Below are 19,884 nucleotides of genomic sequence, written 5' to 3' on the forward strand. Positions count from 1 at the left end.
CGAATGAAGGTGTGACACAGCAATCCTTGGGTCATCATTAGTACATTCATCAGATCACTACAAATCTTACTCAAAACATAGAAAGGTGCCGTACATCCCAAGTTAAATATGTAACAATGGTACTCTCAACAGAAGAAAAAAAATCTGAAAAGCAAGGAAAAAAAAGAAGAAAAAAAGATAAAAGACAGAAAACAGTCATCTCACAACTCCCAGTCTCCTAAAGTAATTCTATAATAGGAGGTATAGGGAGAGCAATCTCACAATGGAACCTTAAAAACTTATCAAACTTAGTAATACATAAGCTGCTGAGCCGCTGTGACATTCTGGAATCCACCGTCATAAATGGCCTGGCTGGCACCAGCACCCATGCCCATAGCAGCTTGCTTCAGAGCATGCTGTCCCATCAGGGCCTGGTTTGAGGCTTGCATCTTTGATATTGCCAGGGACCGCTCGTAGGCTAGGAGGTCAGTTGCAGAGAGGCCGCCAGCTGGGAATTGGGCTGCTGGGACTGGAGGTGGGAGTGGGGTTGAAGCTGTGCCAGGAGGTGTCGGCTTGCTTCCCCAGGAACACTGTTGAGATGAACAATATGTAAATATACATGTAATTCATGTGCACAGGCTAGTATCACACTTGACTTGGAATGTATGCATACTTCTAATTACGAACGTATACTAATCAAAAGTTTACTTTAAAGCAGTTCCGACATCATAGCCCCACTATCTTTGCAAGTTGTGATATAGCAATTTGTTTTGTTGTGAAAAAAGTACAATATCAAGAACTACAAAACAATTGTAATGATACTGCTTGGTAAAAGGTGTGAGTTCACCTTAATCGGCTTTCCACAAAGAATCTGGCCATTGCCCATTTGGATGGCAAGGGCAGCTTCAGCATGGCTACTGTACCTCACAAATCCAAATCCCTTATCACGCTGGGTACGCACATCTTCTATCACTCCAGCATTCAGTGTGTGAAATAGGCGGTGGAGATCTACTTGTGTGACCTGAGCACATTCAACAGGAGCTTATTAGAAACAACACACAAGCCATGCGCCTCTATATGAGAGAGATATGAAGGGTACCTCATGGGCGAGATTGCCCACATAAACAGTTGTGTACTGGGGATTGTTCTCTGGAGCTTCCTCATTGGTGGCCTCCTGAGTGCCTTCTGTTGAGGTCAAGTTTTAAATGTTCAAGTCAAACTAATCATACTTGGTTACATCACAGGAAATATAACTAAAAGAATGAGAATGACAATTTACACACCAAATCCAGGCTCATGCACACCTGATGTCCCGGCTGTCAGTTCAACAACGCTCTTTGAATCAGAGCTTTGTTTCTCGTCACCATTATTTGCACCCTTTGTTGCCCAGTTGCAACGGATCTGGCGGCTACCAAGCCACTTACCTGTTATTAAGTCCCAAATATTTAGTAATAGAAACCCCCTACGATGAAGAGATCAATATGTCTGCTTATCTCATGTTTGACTACTGTATCCTTGTACTCATCAGTTTCAGAACAGGTACATTATTAGCAGTTCAATGTCTTAATAAGAATAAAAATAAGAAAAACAAATTACCATTCAAGTCATTAATGGCGCTTTGAGCATCCTGCAAAAGAAGCAATTAATCAGATTGTATTATAATAAAAACAAATCTGGTAAAATTGTGATAGTGAAATGACATAAAATCAGATCTGCCTGTAATGCAGAAGTGAACAGACCTGTTGAGTCCTGAAGGAAACAAAACCAAATCCTCGAGAACGCCCAGTCTTCTGGTCCCACATAACTCTAGCATCCCTATATAGAAAAAAACAAATTCAAATGACAACTCACCAATATGAGCTTTTGTTCCCTTCTGTTTAGACAGCAATGTTTATATTCTTGTTAAGTTTTACAATGTATGCTACACATTAGGCAGTCGCTTTTATGCAGACTCGTAAAAACAAGGATAAGAAAGAAAAAAGAATAAAATTCAATACTTACGAGCAGCTGGTGTAAACCGAGAAGCATGCAAAAAGGGTGGCATCAGTGACCTCTGGGCTGAGATCGCCGACAAAAATATTGAAGTGTCCTGCTAAAGCAAAAAATAATCAAATCAGCTTCTAACTGATGCTGCATAACTAAACAACGAAATACAGATGAGAGACGCTACAACATAAAAGCAAAAGAAAAGGAACAGAAGAGTTAACCTGAGGTGTCTTCCCTCTGACCACTAGCGTAAGCCCAGTTAACCTTGATAGGTTGTCCAAACCTGCCAATACACCATACAGATTTATATGATACAGCTTTTGGAAACATATAGAACAGAATGAAAAAAAAGTAGATGTATCCAAGTAAAAGTGTAAACTTACAGCTGTCGGCCATTGAGAGTCACAATTGCAAGTGCAGCTGATCTACGATCATAATAGTCAACAAATCCAAATGACGACTGAAATAGCGAACTCAAACATTAGTAATAATATCGGAAATTGTTGTACAAAGACACTTTCATCATGCAAAAGAACTTGCAACTATATGCATCACCTAAAGAGATTATAAATTTACAACTGTGATTAAGATAACCTTTTCCTTCCTGATAAGTTTACATCCTTCGACAGGGCCAACACTCTGAAAGACCTCTTGCAATAGAGCTTCAGTTACTTGAAGATGAACATTCCCAACATACCTACGAAAACATAATCATCTCAAATAGGATTCCTGCTTTCTTATAGACCACAAGCTTTTGTTTAAAATGATTTTTCACAGGTATTCCTATGTCTTAATGAATTTGTTTTAATGAAAAAAGGTGAAGAAATGTAGACACCTGAGGTTTTAACCAAATATTTTAACAAAGATCTTTGCACCTCTCCCAGAACCAAAAATAAAAATAAAAAATAAAAAAATATTCCTAGCAACACTCACACACTGCGGCAAGTACTTGGATCAAAACCCGGAGGCAGATTTCCACTTAGTATTGGCTCTATCTGCAAAATAAAAGTGTAAAGAAACAAAAAAAAATAACAAAAAATAAACCCTAAAAAAACCCTAATAAAAATGGGTACTAACAAAATCACGCCCGATCTACACCTAGTCCAGACTTTTTACAATGCAACTTCAGGAAGAAACGGAAAGTTTACAAGAAATACAAACGATTTCAACATATTAATAACCAAACTGCAAATAACATGATACCACAGGAATCATCACCCATATGACTATGTCACCTTTTGAATCACAAGTATAAACTGCATTCAAGGAATAAAAGACAGATGGCGACAGAAAGATTATACTGAGCTGAGCAACCCTGATTTTAAAGCAAACTGAAACATGATCTCCCCCAATTATTCTGACACAAGACTAACAACACTTCACAGCAAGGAGAAATGAAACACAGATGAACTACCACAAACAAAGGCGTTGCTCGAAGCAAAATCCCTTAATTTCTTAAGGATAAAGCTATCACCCGAACTGAGCTTTAAAGTTCTTAGCATCAAACCCTCCCAAACAAAATTATTTACCGAGATAGAGACAAATCAACAAATCCAAACAAACTCTAACCAATAATGCTAGAAATCTAAAGACGAAACCCTAGTTCTGAGCAGATTGAGAACCTGAGGAGCGGCCAGGAGACCAGGGTGGTGAGGGTACAACGACTGTTGCTGTTGCTGAAGGAGCATAGCTTGTTGCATCAGGGCAGCGTTTTGTTGTTGCTTCAGCCTTTGTTGCTGTTGCATCGTCGCGCGAGCTAGGGTTAGGGTTAAGTTTTCCTCCGATCAGATCGGATGGAAAAAAGATAGACAGAGATTCAGAGAGAAGGAAGTTCAAAAAAAGGGCGAAAAAAGAAAATGAAAAAAAGAAATAAAAAACCCTCGAAATCGAGGGGAAAAAGGGGAAAAATGGTGACAGGGAAGAGGGAGAGAGAAGAAGGCGAAAGGAGAAAACGAAGGCTCTGGAGACACGATATTTGTTAGATTAATTGAGAGAGGGTTACCTTGTATATCAATTTGGCTAGACAAGGTGCATTATTCGTATACTGGTACACCACTCCAGTCCTCAAAACACCAAGCACGTATTCCTCAAATCAAGTAAACCGGTTTTATGTGAAACAGTAGAAATATGCAAACATCCCGCCGTTTTTTCGTTTTTTTTACAGCTTTATCTACAGTAACAAAATGATCGTAAAAAATTCATAAATAATAATAAAACAGCAGATTGAAATGCAAAATATTCTGAAGAAAAAATATTAGCTTATTAATTTTAAATGTTAGTTTTGCCTTAGATATTGTTTTCTCGTAGCAGAACTTTCGATGATCTATTTTTAGAACAAATGTGATTTTAAAAAACTGTGACCGAAGAAAAGTTGTCTTTATAGATAGAGATTAAAGATTATTTAAGAAAAAAGTTTGTTGCTAAAAAAAAAACGAAGTTGATCTAGGGGGAGGAACTGGAGAAGAGGTCAATAAAAGAATTCATTCGATGGACTTGGTGTGGTGAACCGTGAGGTGATGGTAAGAGTCAAAGTTGGGCGTTTGCTGGACCTTGTTGTACGGTCCAATAAAATCAGGGGATGGTGGATTAGATCGAATTAAATGTCTGATCTTGTGTGAAATAATAAATGTTGCTGAATATGTATCTCGTTAATCACATAATCTCTCCAATAGTAACATTGTTTGCGATATATTCGCAAATAATTCGCATTTTATTTGAATTTTTAATGTTTTCAAACCAAACATCAAATAAAATGTGAATTACAAATTATTTGTAAAACTGAACTCGAGCTATTCATTTGTCACTTTGATCTTTGCTGCTCCTTTGTTTAAGTAGTCTCAATATAGAAACCAAACGTTCAATGTCTTAACAGTTCTAAGATAGATTAAATCAATCTAATACTAAGCCGAGCTTCTGTTGCCAGAGTTCATATTTCAGAGGCCACCTGAAGTTTCGCTCTTCAAGCTCATGTTTAAAATATCCTCGATTAAATTCTAAACCAATTAAAATTCGGTTTAATTCACTATCGTGTAACATTTATGACAAGTAAGTTTTTGTGAGACAACATAACACGTTCGACGCTTTGGCCGAGTGGTTAAGGCGTGTGCCTGCTAAGTACATGGGGTTTCCCCGCGAGAGTTCGAATCTCTCAGGCGTCGATATTTTTTCCTCCTAATTTTATGCTGGAAAGAAATTCATATTATATATTTATATATATATATATATATTTTGTAAGAAGCAGGTTGAAATCCTGTCGATTCCATTTATTTACGAAAATCCAGAAATATAGTATTAAATATTATGATCCATAACAAATACTAAAAAAAATCATCAAGTTATACTAGTTTAAATTGACTCAGACCAACCTATCGTAACAACCCCATAACTCAATATACCAAAAATTAAAGCTCATGCCACTTTATACCAAAAAATATATAATAATAACCAGAATTGTGACTTGTTAGACCTCCCAAGCATCGGTTGTTCATCCTCAAGATATACCCAGTGCCAGTGTAATAAAATGCAGCATATGCTTATTCAGTTGTAATTCGTATAGAAATTTGTAAGCAGTCAATGTATGCGGTCCCGCATATTCAATCGCATATTTGGCTGGATATTACTACTGCATATTCAGCCGCATATTACCACACACTTGCTTGTATGATATCAAATATTATCGCATATCACCGTATACTATCGCATATTGCCGCATACTTGTTTATATATATATATATATATATATATAAATTCTCATTTTAAAATCCGCATATGCAGCTGTATACTGCACATGCGATATGTGATGGCCTTCCGCATACCGCATAGAAACCGCATTTAACAACATTGCCCAGTTCTGACAATAGAAATGCTCATCAGCTCGACATCACTTTTAGTACATGTCCACGCATATAAAATAGAATGCTAACATAAATTACTATCAGATGGACCGCCAACAGTCTGAATTTCTTTTATTTTAACAGTTTCAGCCTTTTAGGCAACCCAACAAACAACATATATCAATATTTGAACAAATAAACGATCCACAAAAGCAAGTGATAAATTGCTATTCCACATATCGTCAAATGAAAGATAATATAAGAGTGAAATCCTTAGTGTTGTAATTATTAAAAAAAATTCAAAAGAAAAAATATTTTGGGACAGAAAACCGATAGATGATCAAGAGATTCTACAGTTAACAATTTAACTGAACTTCCCAATCCTCTCCTTCGCATATTATTCCTAGCTTGATATTGATTCTATTTGTAAGTGCCGACCAAACAATTATCTTCGCTTTTAGAGCGAATGTATAATTTCCATACAGCTCAGAAAAAAAAAATTAGATTCATGTAAAGTATTTAAATACTGTCTCCTTGGTGAAAAATTCTCTCATATAAATATATTATTTCTAATTTATATAAGATTCTCCATTGTTTTTTTTATTATTTTATCCTCTTTTTCTTTGTCTTTCATTTGAATACCTAATAATAGAAATGAAAATACATTATTTATTATTTTTTAATACAGTACTTTCATCTTAAATATCACGCAGCTATTTCCTGAATTTGTATCCTCTGCATTAACTAAAAAAAATCTATTGAGTTAATGTATCTGAACCATTCGAATAGCTTTAAGATTCATGCAGATTAGATCCACACTGATATTAAAAACTATCTACATTAGAGGAGGATTCAAATGTCTTTATTTTTTGTGTCTCCATTATGCCTCCATTTTTAAAAACTTCAATAACTCAAAATTTAAATTATAAATATTAAAATAAAACCGTTAGATGTGATCTATGTTATTTTCTGTATATGCTCATAAAATATTATCACATTTCAATTTTATTTTTATGTGAATTAATAAGTTGAAAAATCAACATTTAGAAATTATCCACATTATTATATTTTTTTACAATCTCTTGATGACAATTAAAACAAAGTTGAAATGTTGTAATATTTTATATGTGCATAGATAGAATGATATAGATCATATCTAACGGTTTTATTTTAACTTTAAAATTTTAAATTTTGAGTTATTAAAGTTTTAAAAAATAGAGACATTTGAACCCTCCTCTCTATATTATAGACATATCTATAAGACAAATGGACTCTATTTATAATTAGACAACCGAGACGATGCGGACTCCTATTTCCCGTTCATGTGGAGAAATGCTCGAAATGATAAAATGTTAGTGCGCTCAGAATAAGATTCTAGAACCGCAGAAAAGAAAGAAAATTGATTCTCATACTTCCTTTCTTATGGAGATAAGATGATATATCAATATATAATATTATCTATACTACTATTACACAGATTAGAAAAAATGGATTTCATATTAGCTGCTTTTGCATTAAAAATGCTATCAAGCCGTTTAATTCCTGACTAAATCTGATGTAGTAAACAGGTGTACAGAGCCCACCCAAGCAGGAGCATCACAAGTTCACCCCAGGGGAATATCTAAGAAACAAATGCACTGGTCACTCGCTCTAACACTTTTTTTTTTTTTTTAATCGCTCCACTGAAAGTTTAGATCCGTTATAAATTCAAAGTGCAGAAGCAGAATTATAGAGGAGGAGAAGGAGGTGGTCCTTGATGACATCGAGAGGTATCGTGCAGTGGACGTGAAGGCCTAAGTAAGACGGAGCAGATGATCTATTGGTTACCGAAGCTTGTCAAGTTGTTTCTCGCTCTCTTTTATCGTGTGACTTGAATCGAGTGGAGACTCTGCACAGTTGGACCCAGCAAAAGTGTCTGACAAATCTTTGTAACTATTCAATTTTCTAAGGTAACTAAAAAATTGAGTTTAAATCCGAACTCGTCTGATATAAATTAGCATGGGTCTTAAAGGTGTTCATTTTTATCAAAATTGTCATGTAAAATTTTGAATCAAACCTGTTTTCTCTGTCCGACCCGATTTTGAGCAAACTAAAAACTTGAATTACCTTAAGAATCCGAACTCCAAGAATCGAGGGTTGGCCCCATGTTTCAACTCGGAAGAAATGGAATGTGGGTTTATGAAAAACACATCCAAAATCTCTGTTTGAATCAATCATACAACCACACGCCAAACTAGGTTCTGAAATTCTCTCACAATACCTTTGAAAACAACAACCAAATTTTATTCCATAAGACAGTAACCGGTACCACACACTTTATTACAGGTATTATACTTTACATAGGTTATAGTCCTCAGCTCATAACTGAAGAGAAAGACCAAAGCAAAAGCTTTGTTTTATTTAAAAATCCCACACTAGAAAAGAGTAAAACCTTTGCTTCCTTCAAGCAGTATTATCCTCCCTTGCACCAACATGATTACCACAGCCGCCACCACACCCTCCTCCACAGCCACCACAACCACCACCATCCCCACGACTTGAGGTTTTCACCGGTTCAGAATCACTCGCCATGAAACCATTACCGCACCCTCCCCCACAGCCTCCCCCGCAACCCCCTCCTGAGGTGTTTACAGGTACAGACTCACTTACTGTAAGTGCCATGCCACAACCTCCACCACAGCCACCACCACATCCACCACCACAGCCACCCCCTGCAGTTTTAAGAGGTACAGACTCACTCGGCACAACTACATTACCGCACCCACCACCACAGCCGCTGCCACAACCACCTCCTGAGGTTTTTACAGGTACAGACTCACTAGCTGTAAGTGCCATGCCACAACCTCCACCACAGCCACCACCACATCCACCACCACATCCACCACCTGCGGTTTTTACAGGTACAGACTCACTAGCTGTAAGTGCCATGCCACAACCTCCGCCACAGCCACCACCACATCCACCACCACAGCCACCCCCTGCGGTTTTAAGAGGTACAGACTTACTCGGCACAAGTACATTACCGCATCCACCACCACAGCCCCCACCACAACCACCCCCACAGCCGCCGCTTGAGGTTTTCACTGGCACAGTTTCTGATGCAATAAGGGGATTTGTCACTTTGTGTTCTGTAATTGATTCCTTCATGGTACCTTTCTCGAGTGACTGAGTGGAATTGATATCTTTTTCAAATATGTCCATGAATATGAATGATAAGGTTATCCATGGTAAAAGAAACCATTCTTCATTAACCTGATACAAATAAAGATATCAGAAAAACATTACAAAGAAATTTTGTTTAGACTGCTTAACAAATAGGTGTTAACTGGCAAAGGATGGCACTTTTTGGATAGAAATGGCTGATACCTCAATTGTTGCAATGCAGTATTAGTACAGGATCTAGATGATGTACTGGTCTAGTTTACTATTGGTGAGATTACTGTAATTGGCTATATACCAGATCTCAGATTTTCTTGTTCTTTTTACCCTTCTAATTAACTACTTTTTTATCCTTCTGGTAGCCTTTTAGTTTTGATGCTTTAGGCAGGGAGCTCATAGAGTTACTTGCAACCAAAACAGCTTACCTTTATCAGTATCAAGCTGGACTAGGTACCGTGTCTGTAGGTCTCATAGGTATATGCCAGTTCATATGTATTTCTAATAGACATAATATATAAAAACAAATGATTTGTCACAATCCTATGATTCCTATCAATATATTTGCACAGAAAAAGATTTTGATCTTGTCGAAAGACAACAGTACCTTAATAAGTTTAGATTTCATATCGAGTAGTGCAATTGCTTTTCCATAAGGGTACTCATTAGAGAATTCAACAGCCGTAATGAAGGCACCATACTCATTGTGACCTTTGCAACATTTCTGTTCAAAATCCAGTCTTTTTCCCCAATAAATTTTTATCTGCCCATTTAAAAAAATACCTGTAAGTATATAAAGGAAATGCAACTGTACATAATGCAAACCCTACTAAAAATTCTGGAGTTAGACACAAATACGAGCAAAATATTAGAGAAAACTATGGATTGTAACCCTGTAGCAACCTTCCAGAGACAAGAAAAAATAACGTTACTGGTGCCAGTACCTATTGACCAGGTCTCCTTCTCTTCCATTTTTAATCTGTTATCGTGTGTTTGTTTTGGTTGGTCAGATGTTAGTTTCTTAAAACAAGTTTGATTTGAAGTTTAGATATGTATTATGTGCTTACCATTTGGTCAGATTTTAGCTCACATATGTAGGTGCCATCTTGGCTTGTCTTAATTTCAGCTGTACCCGAGAAATTACAACTTTCACTAAATGACCATTTGTTATCAATGCCTTCTGCAAGCACAGTGGTTCGTCTAAATAGTTCTGTTACACCAACGACCTCCCTCTTTGAGTGCAGATTGTCCTTTTGGATATTATCTCTGCAAAATGAAAGAAAAAGAAGTCAAACAAAAGAGTATACATTCTAATTTTTTGGTTTTTTTTTTTGTTTCTATTTGTGTTTATAGCTTCTTATATTTGGATTAAGCCATGTATGGTAATTTTTCTGTCAGTGAAATCGGATGGGCACTCTATATAATTAACAATTCTTACAGATCTTTTATATCTTTCTCGCAACTGGCTTCCAAATTGTCATTTGGACTCTTTACTAATTGGAAAATACTGCTTGCTTTGAGGTCTAAATGAGGTTTAAATCATGGAGGTACTAAACTGCATCGTACAACAGCAGTCATGTCAGATACTTTACCTCATTTGAACCCGCACTGCTTCATTGCCATAACCATCGATAAAGTTTGTCCAGTAATTTGCATTTGCTTCCTTCCCATAAAGGGAGAGAAAAAATGAATGGACATACGACTCTTCTGACCTAACCATATTAAACACTCGTGGAGCCTCAAATGGCACAGAACATGAGGCAGCAACACGCAAGTAAACCGAAGTTGAGTTGACAATCCAATGTTTTGATTTCAATTGAAACCACCTCTCGATTGACAACTTTGACTTGGGATCTGTCAATTCATCAAGTGAAATTGAGGTCGTGCCCAGAACCCTCTCCAAATTTGAATTTGCCTTTGACTTGGCCGTTAGGATTAGAATAAGATCCCCACTGGGTTCGCATTCAAATCCGGCAACATTTTTATCTCCAGTTAGAGATAAAATACTCAATGTGCCGCATTCACTAAAAAACATATCAGGTTGTTTCTTGGTAAAAGATACATTTAAAGTTTCTGATTCATTGACCACTGCATCTTTTACATCAACAATTTCCAATAAGACCTGAAAATCAGAGTACATTAGTAAGGCTATCTGTTTGTAAATGCACCATTAACAACGAACTTATTTGCATAAATGCCCTTGCTTTAGATTCAATGCAAGGAATTGTACAAGTAAAACAAGGCAATGCGCAAACAATAGAGTGTTACATATTTAAGTACCTCTACAACTTTTGTAGAAGGAAGAGACAGCAAATCCTGACGATGTTTCGCAGAAATCCCTCTTTTTTCACTCCCAGAAAATGAAACTGGTACATCTGTCAATGGAGTTGGTATCTTTCCACGATACATGACTCCAGCTCTCCAATACCTCAACCCAAATGTGTCCTCAAACTGTTTAGTTGTATCCGTAAAACCCGTATCAAGTTTCTTCCCTTTAGATCTGTCAGAGTCAGTGTCATCATGTTCTAGTACCTTCCCAAGAAGTGACATTAGGTCATTGCAATATGAAACGGGAGAGAGCTGGTGTGAATGCCACATTATGTCTACATCATAAGTCGGTACGCAAAATCGTTTCAGTGATTTGTCTTGGTTGGTTTTTATCAGGTGGAGGAATCCCTTGTACCGTGCCAGGGCCTCAGTAAGGAAGAGAGGGTCCCGTGTGAAGGGCCTTGATACCTGTTTAGAGAAAGGACAGAGATCAGTCCACGCAGTATCCTAGCACCTAATTGCCCAAGAGATTTTTTGTTTAGACTCATTTTATTCGCTTTTAGAAATAGATCCTTAGCATGTTTATTTGCCTTGTTTTTATTCTATTGTATTCTTCTTCGGTAGGGCATAGTGTGGGGGAATAGGTCAAGTAGTCATCGCTCGAGCTTATGTTTGTAATTCCTACTAACATTAAAGAAACTAAAATAGATAAATTGAGTACCAGGTACAAAGCAATACAATTCAAGTCATTACCTGTTACTTCATACAGGGAGGTACCAGTGTTTAGGACTTCAAATATAAGTAACTCTTTATCTATTTATTTATATCTAGAATGTTATTGATGTCAGCTCAGCAATGTACTACTTAACTTACCTGGTAGTAAAATGTACACTGTCTATTAGCAGCAGAAACCAAATCATATGTGATATTTCCAGCAGCTCCAGCATTGACGTCTACAATTTTCTGAGATGACATTGTTCTACTATCAAGTTCAAAGGGCTCATCTGGATAAAACTGAGCCCACATTTCCTCTGATTTTCTTTGGGACTTGGCTCGAATTGATGACTCCACATTTTTGGAATCCAAGATTTTGCCATACACTCTCTCACAGTCATTTTTGTATTGCACCTGCCGTCCAATGACACAAATGAGTTAGTCAAGTGCAAACCTCAAAGTTTTTGAAAGAAAAAAGGTATTGTCATAATGCTTGCTAAGTCCGGGTTTCAATCCATAATATGTAGGCTGTGAGGTAAAAGGATGCCGGACAAGCAGAACTGGTTCACTCTAGTGTAAACTAATAAATTCTTGTTTACAGTACAAATTAATTTAGTACTGAAGTTAGTACCGGATTGAGACGGTGGCAGTGCCATATCCACTCACAATCAATAGGGACAACCAAAGGCTCTTGTAAATCTCCATTTTCAGTGTATTTGGCCAGAAGTGGAAGCCAGCATGCTTTGTACCTATGCAAAATGCATCCATTTACATTTATAAGTAAGCCAATACAGTTTGACTACAACGAAAGATCCCCGTGTTGCCATTCAACATTCAACAGTTATCAGATCTTGGGTGAATTTACAAATGCTTTTATTTGAAATTGATTTGTTTGAAATTCTCTTTTAGGTGGGCAGGCAATATCAGCCCCTTCACCTTCTAAAAACAGAAACATTCAGCTTTTTATCGGGACTTCCAGTAAAAGGAGAATATTTTTTACTAATTCAGAGGTACTATTTAACAGGTGAATTAAAGTATTATTAGACACACTTGTTTGGTAATATTAAAAACGATACAGTAAGGAACTTTTGGATTATTTAAATAGATATCTCGCGAACTTATAAAATTATTATCTTACTGATGAATTAGACTTGATCTTAGCCAAAAGGCTGAGAAAGATACTATATTGCTGAATTAGACACACTTGTTTTGTATTATCATAAAAGATAAAATAATCAAGATACATCTTCTGCTGTTAGGATGCATAATTCATAATTCAATTTAATCTGTGCGGGTTCCACTTTTCAGTTCTATCAAGGGGAACATGTAAAATTAAGTGTGTAGTATTTGTGAAAAGTGCAAAAGTAGAAAGGACCTTTCTGAAATTTATTATGTACTGAGGGTTCGTTTGCAACGATTCTAAAAAATCGCTATTTGATCGCTGAATCGGAGGGGAGATGAAGTGCTTTTGCGATTTTGCGAATTAGTTGATCAGATAATGACGAACAGTAACTAGAATACCTGTAAATGGCACGCTCCAGTCCGGGCGAATCGTACAGCCACCTCAGGCGATCCACTGCGGCCAGAAACTCCAGTTGCCTCTGTGCGGCTAAAACCAGATCTTCTCCTATTGAGATCCTTTGTGCCTCCAGCCATTGCGCTTCCTGTTTCTCGCTCATTTTATCTTCTTCCTATTTCAACAAGTGCTGAGACATAAAATCAAAAATAGAAAAAAGAAGGTAGGAAGGAAGGAAAAATAGTAGTTGAAAAGGCTCCTAAGATTAAACGGAGAATACGGAGCCTTGTTTGACTCGATTACTTCTCCAATCGCCTATATTATATCTTCAAAATTGACTTCAAATATAGATTTTTAAATTCAAACGATGCCTCAATTTTTAAAAAATCGTACTAATTAAACGTGGATCCTGAAAAATTAATTCTCAGTAGTCAGAACTGATCGTGAAGTAAAACGAAAACCTATTTAAAAAGCATGGAAGTTTTCCAGTATTTTGTTTATGAGTGAAAGAAATTTAGGAAGAGAAAGAGTGCAAGGAAGAGAAAGAAATTTTACCTGAAAGCGAAAGAGTGCAAGGAAGTGGAGAGATCGCAAAGCAGGTGGCTTTTATAGACCAGAAGAGAAGAAAGAAAACCCGCGCCCGAATCCGAATCCGTTGAAAAGTCAACGCGGAGTGATTGGATAAAATATTGTTGGGACTTCGCTCCAGAAATAAATTTACGTATTACGGAAAGAATTTAATTTTAGAATTTAGACAAATTGTTAGCAAATAGAATGCAATATCAAAAGAAAATAGAAATTTAAATATATGACCACACAAAAAAATTATTTATTTTGTACATTGATTGGGTATATTTTAGCGATATGATTAAAATTTAAAATAAATAATTAATGCTTGATTTAATAATTGAATATACTTGATGCCTTGTTTAAGAAGCCTTAAAGCTCAGCCAATAAAATAAAACTCAAGTTGTGTAGAATTTAATATACAACTAACTTATAAAACTAACCATATATATGAATATTTTCTATATTTTAATCTTTTAAATTTAATTTTTTAAAATACAATATTAAAAAAAATGATGTAATAACATTTTTTTAAGGTTAATAATAACACTTTTATATATATATATATTAAACAATCTTCTAAGCGAAACGAGAGAAGTGGATGTTTCATGTTTAGTCAATTCAAAATTTTCACAGTTCAAACAATTAATCCAAATCAATCAACATGATAAATATATTAAAATGTGCTGGCAGATCAAATTTTTATATTTTTTTTAATTTATTTACTATTTATTAAGTATTTTACAAAATCGTTGTTTACAGACCATTAAAATTTTTGTACCGATCTTAATAAATAGTGAAAAAATTCAAAAAAAAAATGTAAAATTTGATCTGCAAGCACATTTAAAATATCCATCATATTGAACGGTTTGGATTAACTGTTTGAAATTTGAAAATATCACAAAAAATAAATGTAAGTGGATCCCTTGTCTTTTAATTAAGTGTACTGAAACAGTATATCAAAATTATCAAAGATATCCCCAATCCCAACCCTTTTGTAAATCCAACACATAGCATTTGAAAACTGTACAGGCCACTCTTTGTCGGTTCTTAGTCTGATCTTATCACTTTTGTTTGTTATAACTTAAAAGGGGTTCTCCGCAAAAAAAAAACTTAAAAGGGTTAGATGATTGACAATGATTTTGTACTTCCTTGCAGTACAAAACTGTACAATATTTCCAACCAGAACAACACCAAAAACAAAGCCAGGGATCTTCTGTGGCAAGTCTTAATAATATGCAGTCATAGTCTCAAGATTCGCAAATTAAATCCGAATTAAATCCAAATAATTTGTTTTTTTGGTAATGCCGAACCGAATTCCGAATTATTCAGTTGACCAAACTTTGACCGAATTACACCTGAATAATTCGTGAATTTTTCCCGAATTTTTTCCATAATTTTTTTTTGCTCTATTATAGGACCGAGATCTTTGATCTGGATACTTCCGAATCATTCCCGAATTATTTCCGAATCACGAATTTTTGACATCGCTGCCGTAGCGAACCCAAATAATTCATTTGTCACTATGATATGCACCGATCACATAAGTTTTATATATTTAGGTACAAAAACCTTACTATAAGTTGTAATAGTTGCGTACAATATATCACGAACACGGTGATGAGGATGGAGTCAGATTGTTAAACTATGAAGGTTAGACGTGAATGAGATCAATCACATAAAAATTTTATGCTGAGAATAGAGATCAATTTTACAGTACTCATAACATTTTACTCTAATTTATATTAATAATTATGTATAATTACAAAATATTTTAAAAAATAATGGAGTCAATTGACCTCATTTACCGTGTATGCCTCCGCTTGCTCCTGATGGTGATAACATTAATATTAACACTTATTGGATTTTTACCATAATTTATTTTCATTATGACACTGAAATGATTATCATACATTTAATACGCCTATTAATATTAATAGTTCTATGCATTTTCTAAGAAAATACTCACCAACACATCAAATTTATCAAACTGTTAGACAATAAATTCTTACAAATGACTATTCATTTCTAAATGATTTTTAATATCTTTATAAAATATGTAGTCATACAAGGACGAAGGTAAGTTCAGAGAGTGGGGATTAATTAATCTTCATTTGATTTTTTTTTTTATTTATACCAGATTTTCTATACAGTTTAGAGTAAAATGCAATGAATATTGTAAAATTGATCACCATTTATAACATGAAAATTTTATATAATTGACTCGTATTCATATTTGACCTTCATAATATGAAAGTCTGGCTCCACTTCTGTGATCATTCATATTAAGTTTGCAAATTTAACAAAATATTAATGATTTTTTAGGTGTATATTTCCTGACTAAGACTATTATATTTCAAGAACAAAGCATTATTTTGTATAAAACGGACGCACTTAAGTCAATAAACAACAAGTATAATTTTACTAGAATGCAGTGATCATTATATAAAGAATATACTCGGTCTCAATTTCCTTTTAATGTGGTACATATCTCTATACACAGAGAATCCAGACATTGGAAAGTTAGTACGATTGCCTACAATACCGGTAGACAGTACTCACAGTAGTGCAGTTGACTGCAGTACCAAAAAAGAGGAACCTCTATTATCACCGAAATTATTAATTTTATTAATAGAAAATTAATTAAATAAATATCGGAGAATGAATCTGAGTTTTTTCGAGATATAGGAAAAACATGATAGATTATCACATCTGTTGGACGTTATAAACTATCACGGTCAGAATTAGCGATAAACTAATTATTGCACTTATTAATTTACTAAAAAGAAAATTAATGGAGGTGATTGTTAATCACGTTTAGCCACTACATGAACCTCGCTTCCAATAAATTTAAATGGAGCAATGCATGTCTGGACGTGATTAACAATCATGTCCAATAATTTATTTATTTATTTTTTGCTTTTTTAGTTAATTAGCGGAGAGTTACGGTTAATTCTAGTCGTGATAGTCTATAACGTCCAGTGGACGTGATAATCTATCACGTTTTCCTTACATCTCAAAAAAATTCAGATTCGTTCTCTATTATCGATATTTATTTAATTAATTTCCTATTAATAAAAATTTCGGCAATTATCATCGATAATGTTTTTTTTTTCTGTTTATCCAGCTTTCTTTAATGGAAGTTAATAATATCGATCTTCAAATTTTTGACAAACAAGAATAAGTTTCAACAGTCAATTTTGAACCGTTTAATATGAACTCCATATAAAAATATACCTGCAGACTAAATTATATATTTTTTTAAATATTTTTACATTTTTTTTAGATAGGGTCTAACTTTGAAATTAAATGTACTTTGTAGGAAACTCTAACTGAACTTTGATGGAAATAAAAGCCTTAAGAGCATGAAAGTTTGCATAAAAAAATACTACTTTTGAATACTCCAGAATTTTTATATCAAGTGATTAACCAATTTAGTAAAAATTGTAAAAAAAAGAATCTAAAAAATATAAAATTTGATCTACAAGCAGATGTGGATTTAGCTTGAAGATTTTTTTTTTTAAATTTGTATTATTTTCTATATAATTTAGAGTAAAATATTACGTTACGGTAAAATAAATCCCATTTTTTGCAAGAATATTTATATTATTGACTTTCATATGTGCTTGATCTTCACATTTCAAAAACTTTGTCTCTGTTTAAAAATTTGTATTATTTTCTATATAATTTAGAGTAAAATGTTACGGTACTGTAAACTAAATCTCATTTTTCGCAAGAATATTTATATTATTGACTTTCATATGTGCGTGATCTACATAGTTCAAAAGTCTGACTTTGTCTCTGTTTATAATTACATTTTCATATAAAAATTATGTTGAATGGTTTAAATTGATTGTTTAAACTTTAAAAATAAAAATATTGATTTATAGTACAGATCAATATGTGCTACGGCCAATCCCAAAAGAATGTTATATTGCTAGAGTTGGACTATCTAGCAAGGCATAAAAGTACAAAAAACAGAGTAAAATACTAATGAAACTATTTGAGGTATCTAATTGTAATTTATCAGCAATCCTCATAATTTAACATCGTTCTCTCTTGTCAGTACAAAAGAAAAATGGGGAGAAAGAAAAACAAAACAAATCAAACTCGAGAGAATTCTGTCCTTGCATACACAAATATTCATCTTATAGCCAATAAATTTAAAAGAGCATTTAGTTTCGGGATGAAGATTGAAAGATGAACAATGCAACCAGACCAATGACAAGTGCCGTCACAAAGAACGCCAGCGAATATTGTGGTGTTGCGAGCCCGATATTCTGAGCAAAGCATTATGATCAGTTACCAGTAAACTTATAAAACAAAATACATCCATCAAGTCAGGGCTCTTTTCCCATCTCTTAATTCCTTTATTTTTCAGAGTTTATCGGAGGCTACTTATACAAATTATGCTTAACTCGGGGCTTAAGTATTAAGTTCTGACCAGTCATGATATCATTAATCCTATTTGAGCAAAATAAATAAAAGGAAAAAAAGAGAGAGAGAAGACAAGAGTACCTCTAGGAGACCTTTACCAGTAGAGATTTCAATGGTAATGGCAGTTGCAAAACTGACCATGGCAAGGCGGCCAAGCCATACAATGGCTCCTTGGCTCTCATTTGCACTTTGCTCGCACCTTATGGTCAAGGACATTGTGCGGGGTCGAACCTTCCTTTTATGTGCATTAATATTGTATGCTGTAAATATTAGTTCATTTGTTTATTAGTACACTGTAGTATTATAATTAGGGTCAGAGTAACACTGAAAGCACACCACATAAAAAAAAAAAATTGAAAACACAATTTCATCGGTACAATTTTGAATAGTTCCAATAGTATTATTTTGAATTGAAGATTTGATGAAACTTAGTGTCAGGTTCTGAATACGCCAGCTCAGTGATACAATGATAAAAATTGATTGTAGGTAAAAATTTACTGATTTCAAACTTAATTAGTATACGTGTTCAGCACTTGAACACAATCTGACCTGCCTCCTGAACCCAGCCAGCCAGCAAAATCATCCAATTTTGATGAAAAATAATAATAATCTATTGCAATTCACAGTGAAATTCACTGGGATGAAAGCTCAAACTAAATTGACCAAACACCCGACCAAGCCCAAACTAAAAGACCTGAAATCCAAAATTACCATCACCTGACAATTGCACAACAACCTGATGCAAAAGTTGCCAAAACTTGAAATAAACACAGACGTTTCCCTATTGTAATCTTTCAGATTACATTTAGAAGTCAGAACAAAGTTGAGAATAGCTAACATACAAGGGAATTATTTAGTTCAGTTAGCCGATTACCATGGCAAGAACCTTGGGTAAAGGAAGAAGCAAGAGACAATGGGCGCTTGAGAACCCCAAATTTCCTCACTTTTGTACATCCAACAGAGCTATCTGAAATAATAGTCACAAAATTATATTAAATTTAAGAAACTATTCAAACTCTCTAGTATGTGCGCGCGCGTATGTTTGTGTGTGTTTGTTTAGAAGGAGAGAGGAGAAAGACTTAGTAGAGAAGCAGGCGCCAGAAGAGCTTGTGCCATGACAGAGTGTGTTTAGCCTCCTTCCCTCTCCTTTCTTCCTAATTTTCCCTTTTTTCCTTCCTTCTATATTTTTTCAGATGGTATCCGTCTTATATCCAAGCTATCTTATATTCTTATCTCTGTGTTCTCTCTCCCGTCCAGAGAAACGAGAACCGACCGATATACGTGGAACAGCAGAACTTCTAGCATTGTATATTTGTATTGGTATTTGGTAGGTGATGCAAAGAGTAAACTTTTGGGCCCATGCGTTACTGGGCTGAAGGGGCGGAAGAGTGAGTATTCTCTGAGATATCTCATATTTTGCGTGAACGA

General features: G+C 34.9%; 3 protein-coding genes and 1 non-coding gene across 8 annotated transcripts; 1 reads left to right on the forward strand and 3 right to left on the reverse strand.

Moving 5' to 3' along the window:
* Positions 1 to 45: 45 nt before the first annotated feature.
* Positions 46 to 3,950, reverse strand: LOC144566177 (oligouridylate-binding protein 1B-like). Of its 4 annotated transcripts, none has more exons than XM_078316100.1 (12): positions 3,588 to 3,950; positions 2,899 to 2,960; positions 2,560 to 2,662; positions 2,349 to 2,425; positions 2,187 to 2,248; positions 1,981 to 2,068; positions 1,719 to 1,794; positions 1,576 to 1,606; positions 1,284 to 1,403; positions 1,079 to 1,164; positions 827 to 1,000; positions 46 to 569 (listed from the first exon to the last, which is right to left on the reverse strand). In XM_078316100.1, the coding sequence occupies exons 1-12, from the start codon at positions 3,708 to 3,710 to the stop codon at positions 288 to 290; spliced, it is 1,284 nt and encodes a 427-aa protein (XP_078172226.1). In that variant the 5' UTR covers positions 3,711 to 3,950; the 3' UTR covers positions 46 to 287. The 4 variants fall into 4 exon arrangements, with proteins under 4 accessions (XP_078172226.1, XP_078172224.1, XP_078172225.1 ...); XM_078316098.1 differs by having other exon boundaries at positions 1,263 to 1,403; positions 3,588 to 3,936; XM_078316099.1 differs by having other exon boundaries at positions 1,981 to 2,071; positions 3,588 to 3,931.
* Positions 3,951 to 5,041: 1,091 nt separating this feature from the next.
* On the forward strand, positions 5,042 to 5,123 carry TRNAS-GCU (transfer RNA serine (anticodon GCU)). The gene has a single exon. It is a non-coding gene; the product is annotated as a tRNA-Ser (tRNA).
* A 2,936-nt stretch (positions 5,124 to 8,059) lies between these two features.
* LOC144566178 (glycine-rich domain-containing protein 2-like) lies at positions 8,060 to 14,103 on the reverse strand. 2 transcript variants are annotated; one of them, XM_078316102.1, is made up of 10 exons: positions 14,008 to 14,100; positions 13,458 to 13,642; positions 12,568 to 12,685; positions 12,096 to 12,350; positions 11,235 to 11,690; positions 10,547 to 11,076; positions 10,022 to 10,220; positions 9,562 to 9,717; positions 8,669 to 9,050; positions 8,060 to 8,413 (listed from the first exon to the last, which is right to left on the reverse strand). In XM_078316102.1, the coding sequence occupies exons 2-10, from the start codon at positions 13,613 to 13,615 to the stop codon at positions 8,241 to 8,243; spliced, it is 2,427 nt and encodes an 808-aa protein (XP_078172228.1). In that variant the 5' UTR covers positions 13,616 to 13,642; positions 14,008 to 14,100; the 3' UTR covers positions 8,060 to 8,240. The 2 variants fall into 2 exon arrangements, with proteins under 2 accessions (XP_078172228.1, XP_078172227.1); XM_078316101.1 differs by having other exon boundaries at positions 8,060 to 9,050; positions 14,008 to 14,103.
* A 3,916-nt stretch (positions 14,104 to 18,019) lies between these two features.
* LOC144566182 (stress enhanced protein 1, chloroplastic-like) lies at positions 18,020 to 19,701 on the reverse strand. The gene is made up of 4 exons (XM_078316115.1): positions 19,536 to 19,701; positions 19,331 to 19,423; positions 18,538 to 18,716; positions 18,020 to 18,299 (listed from the first exon to the last, which is right to left on the reverse strand). The coding sequence occupies exons 1-4, from the start codon at positions 19,570 to 19,572 to the stop codon at positions 18,195 to 18,197; spliced, it is 414 nt and encodes a 137-aa protein (XP_078172241.1). The 5' UTR covers positions 19,573 to 19,701; the 3' UTR covers positions 18,020 to 18,194.
* Between the last annotated feature and the right edge of the window lie 183 nt (positions 19,702 to 19,884).

Source organism: Carex rostrata, chromosome 15, assembly GCF_964058835.1.
Source record: "Carex rostrata chromosome 15, lpCarRost1.2, whole genome shotgun sequence".
Classification (NCBI taxonomy): Eukaryota; Viridiplantae; Streptophyta; class Magnoliopsida; order Poales; family Cyperaceae; genus Carex; species Carex rostrata.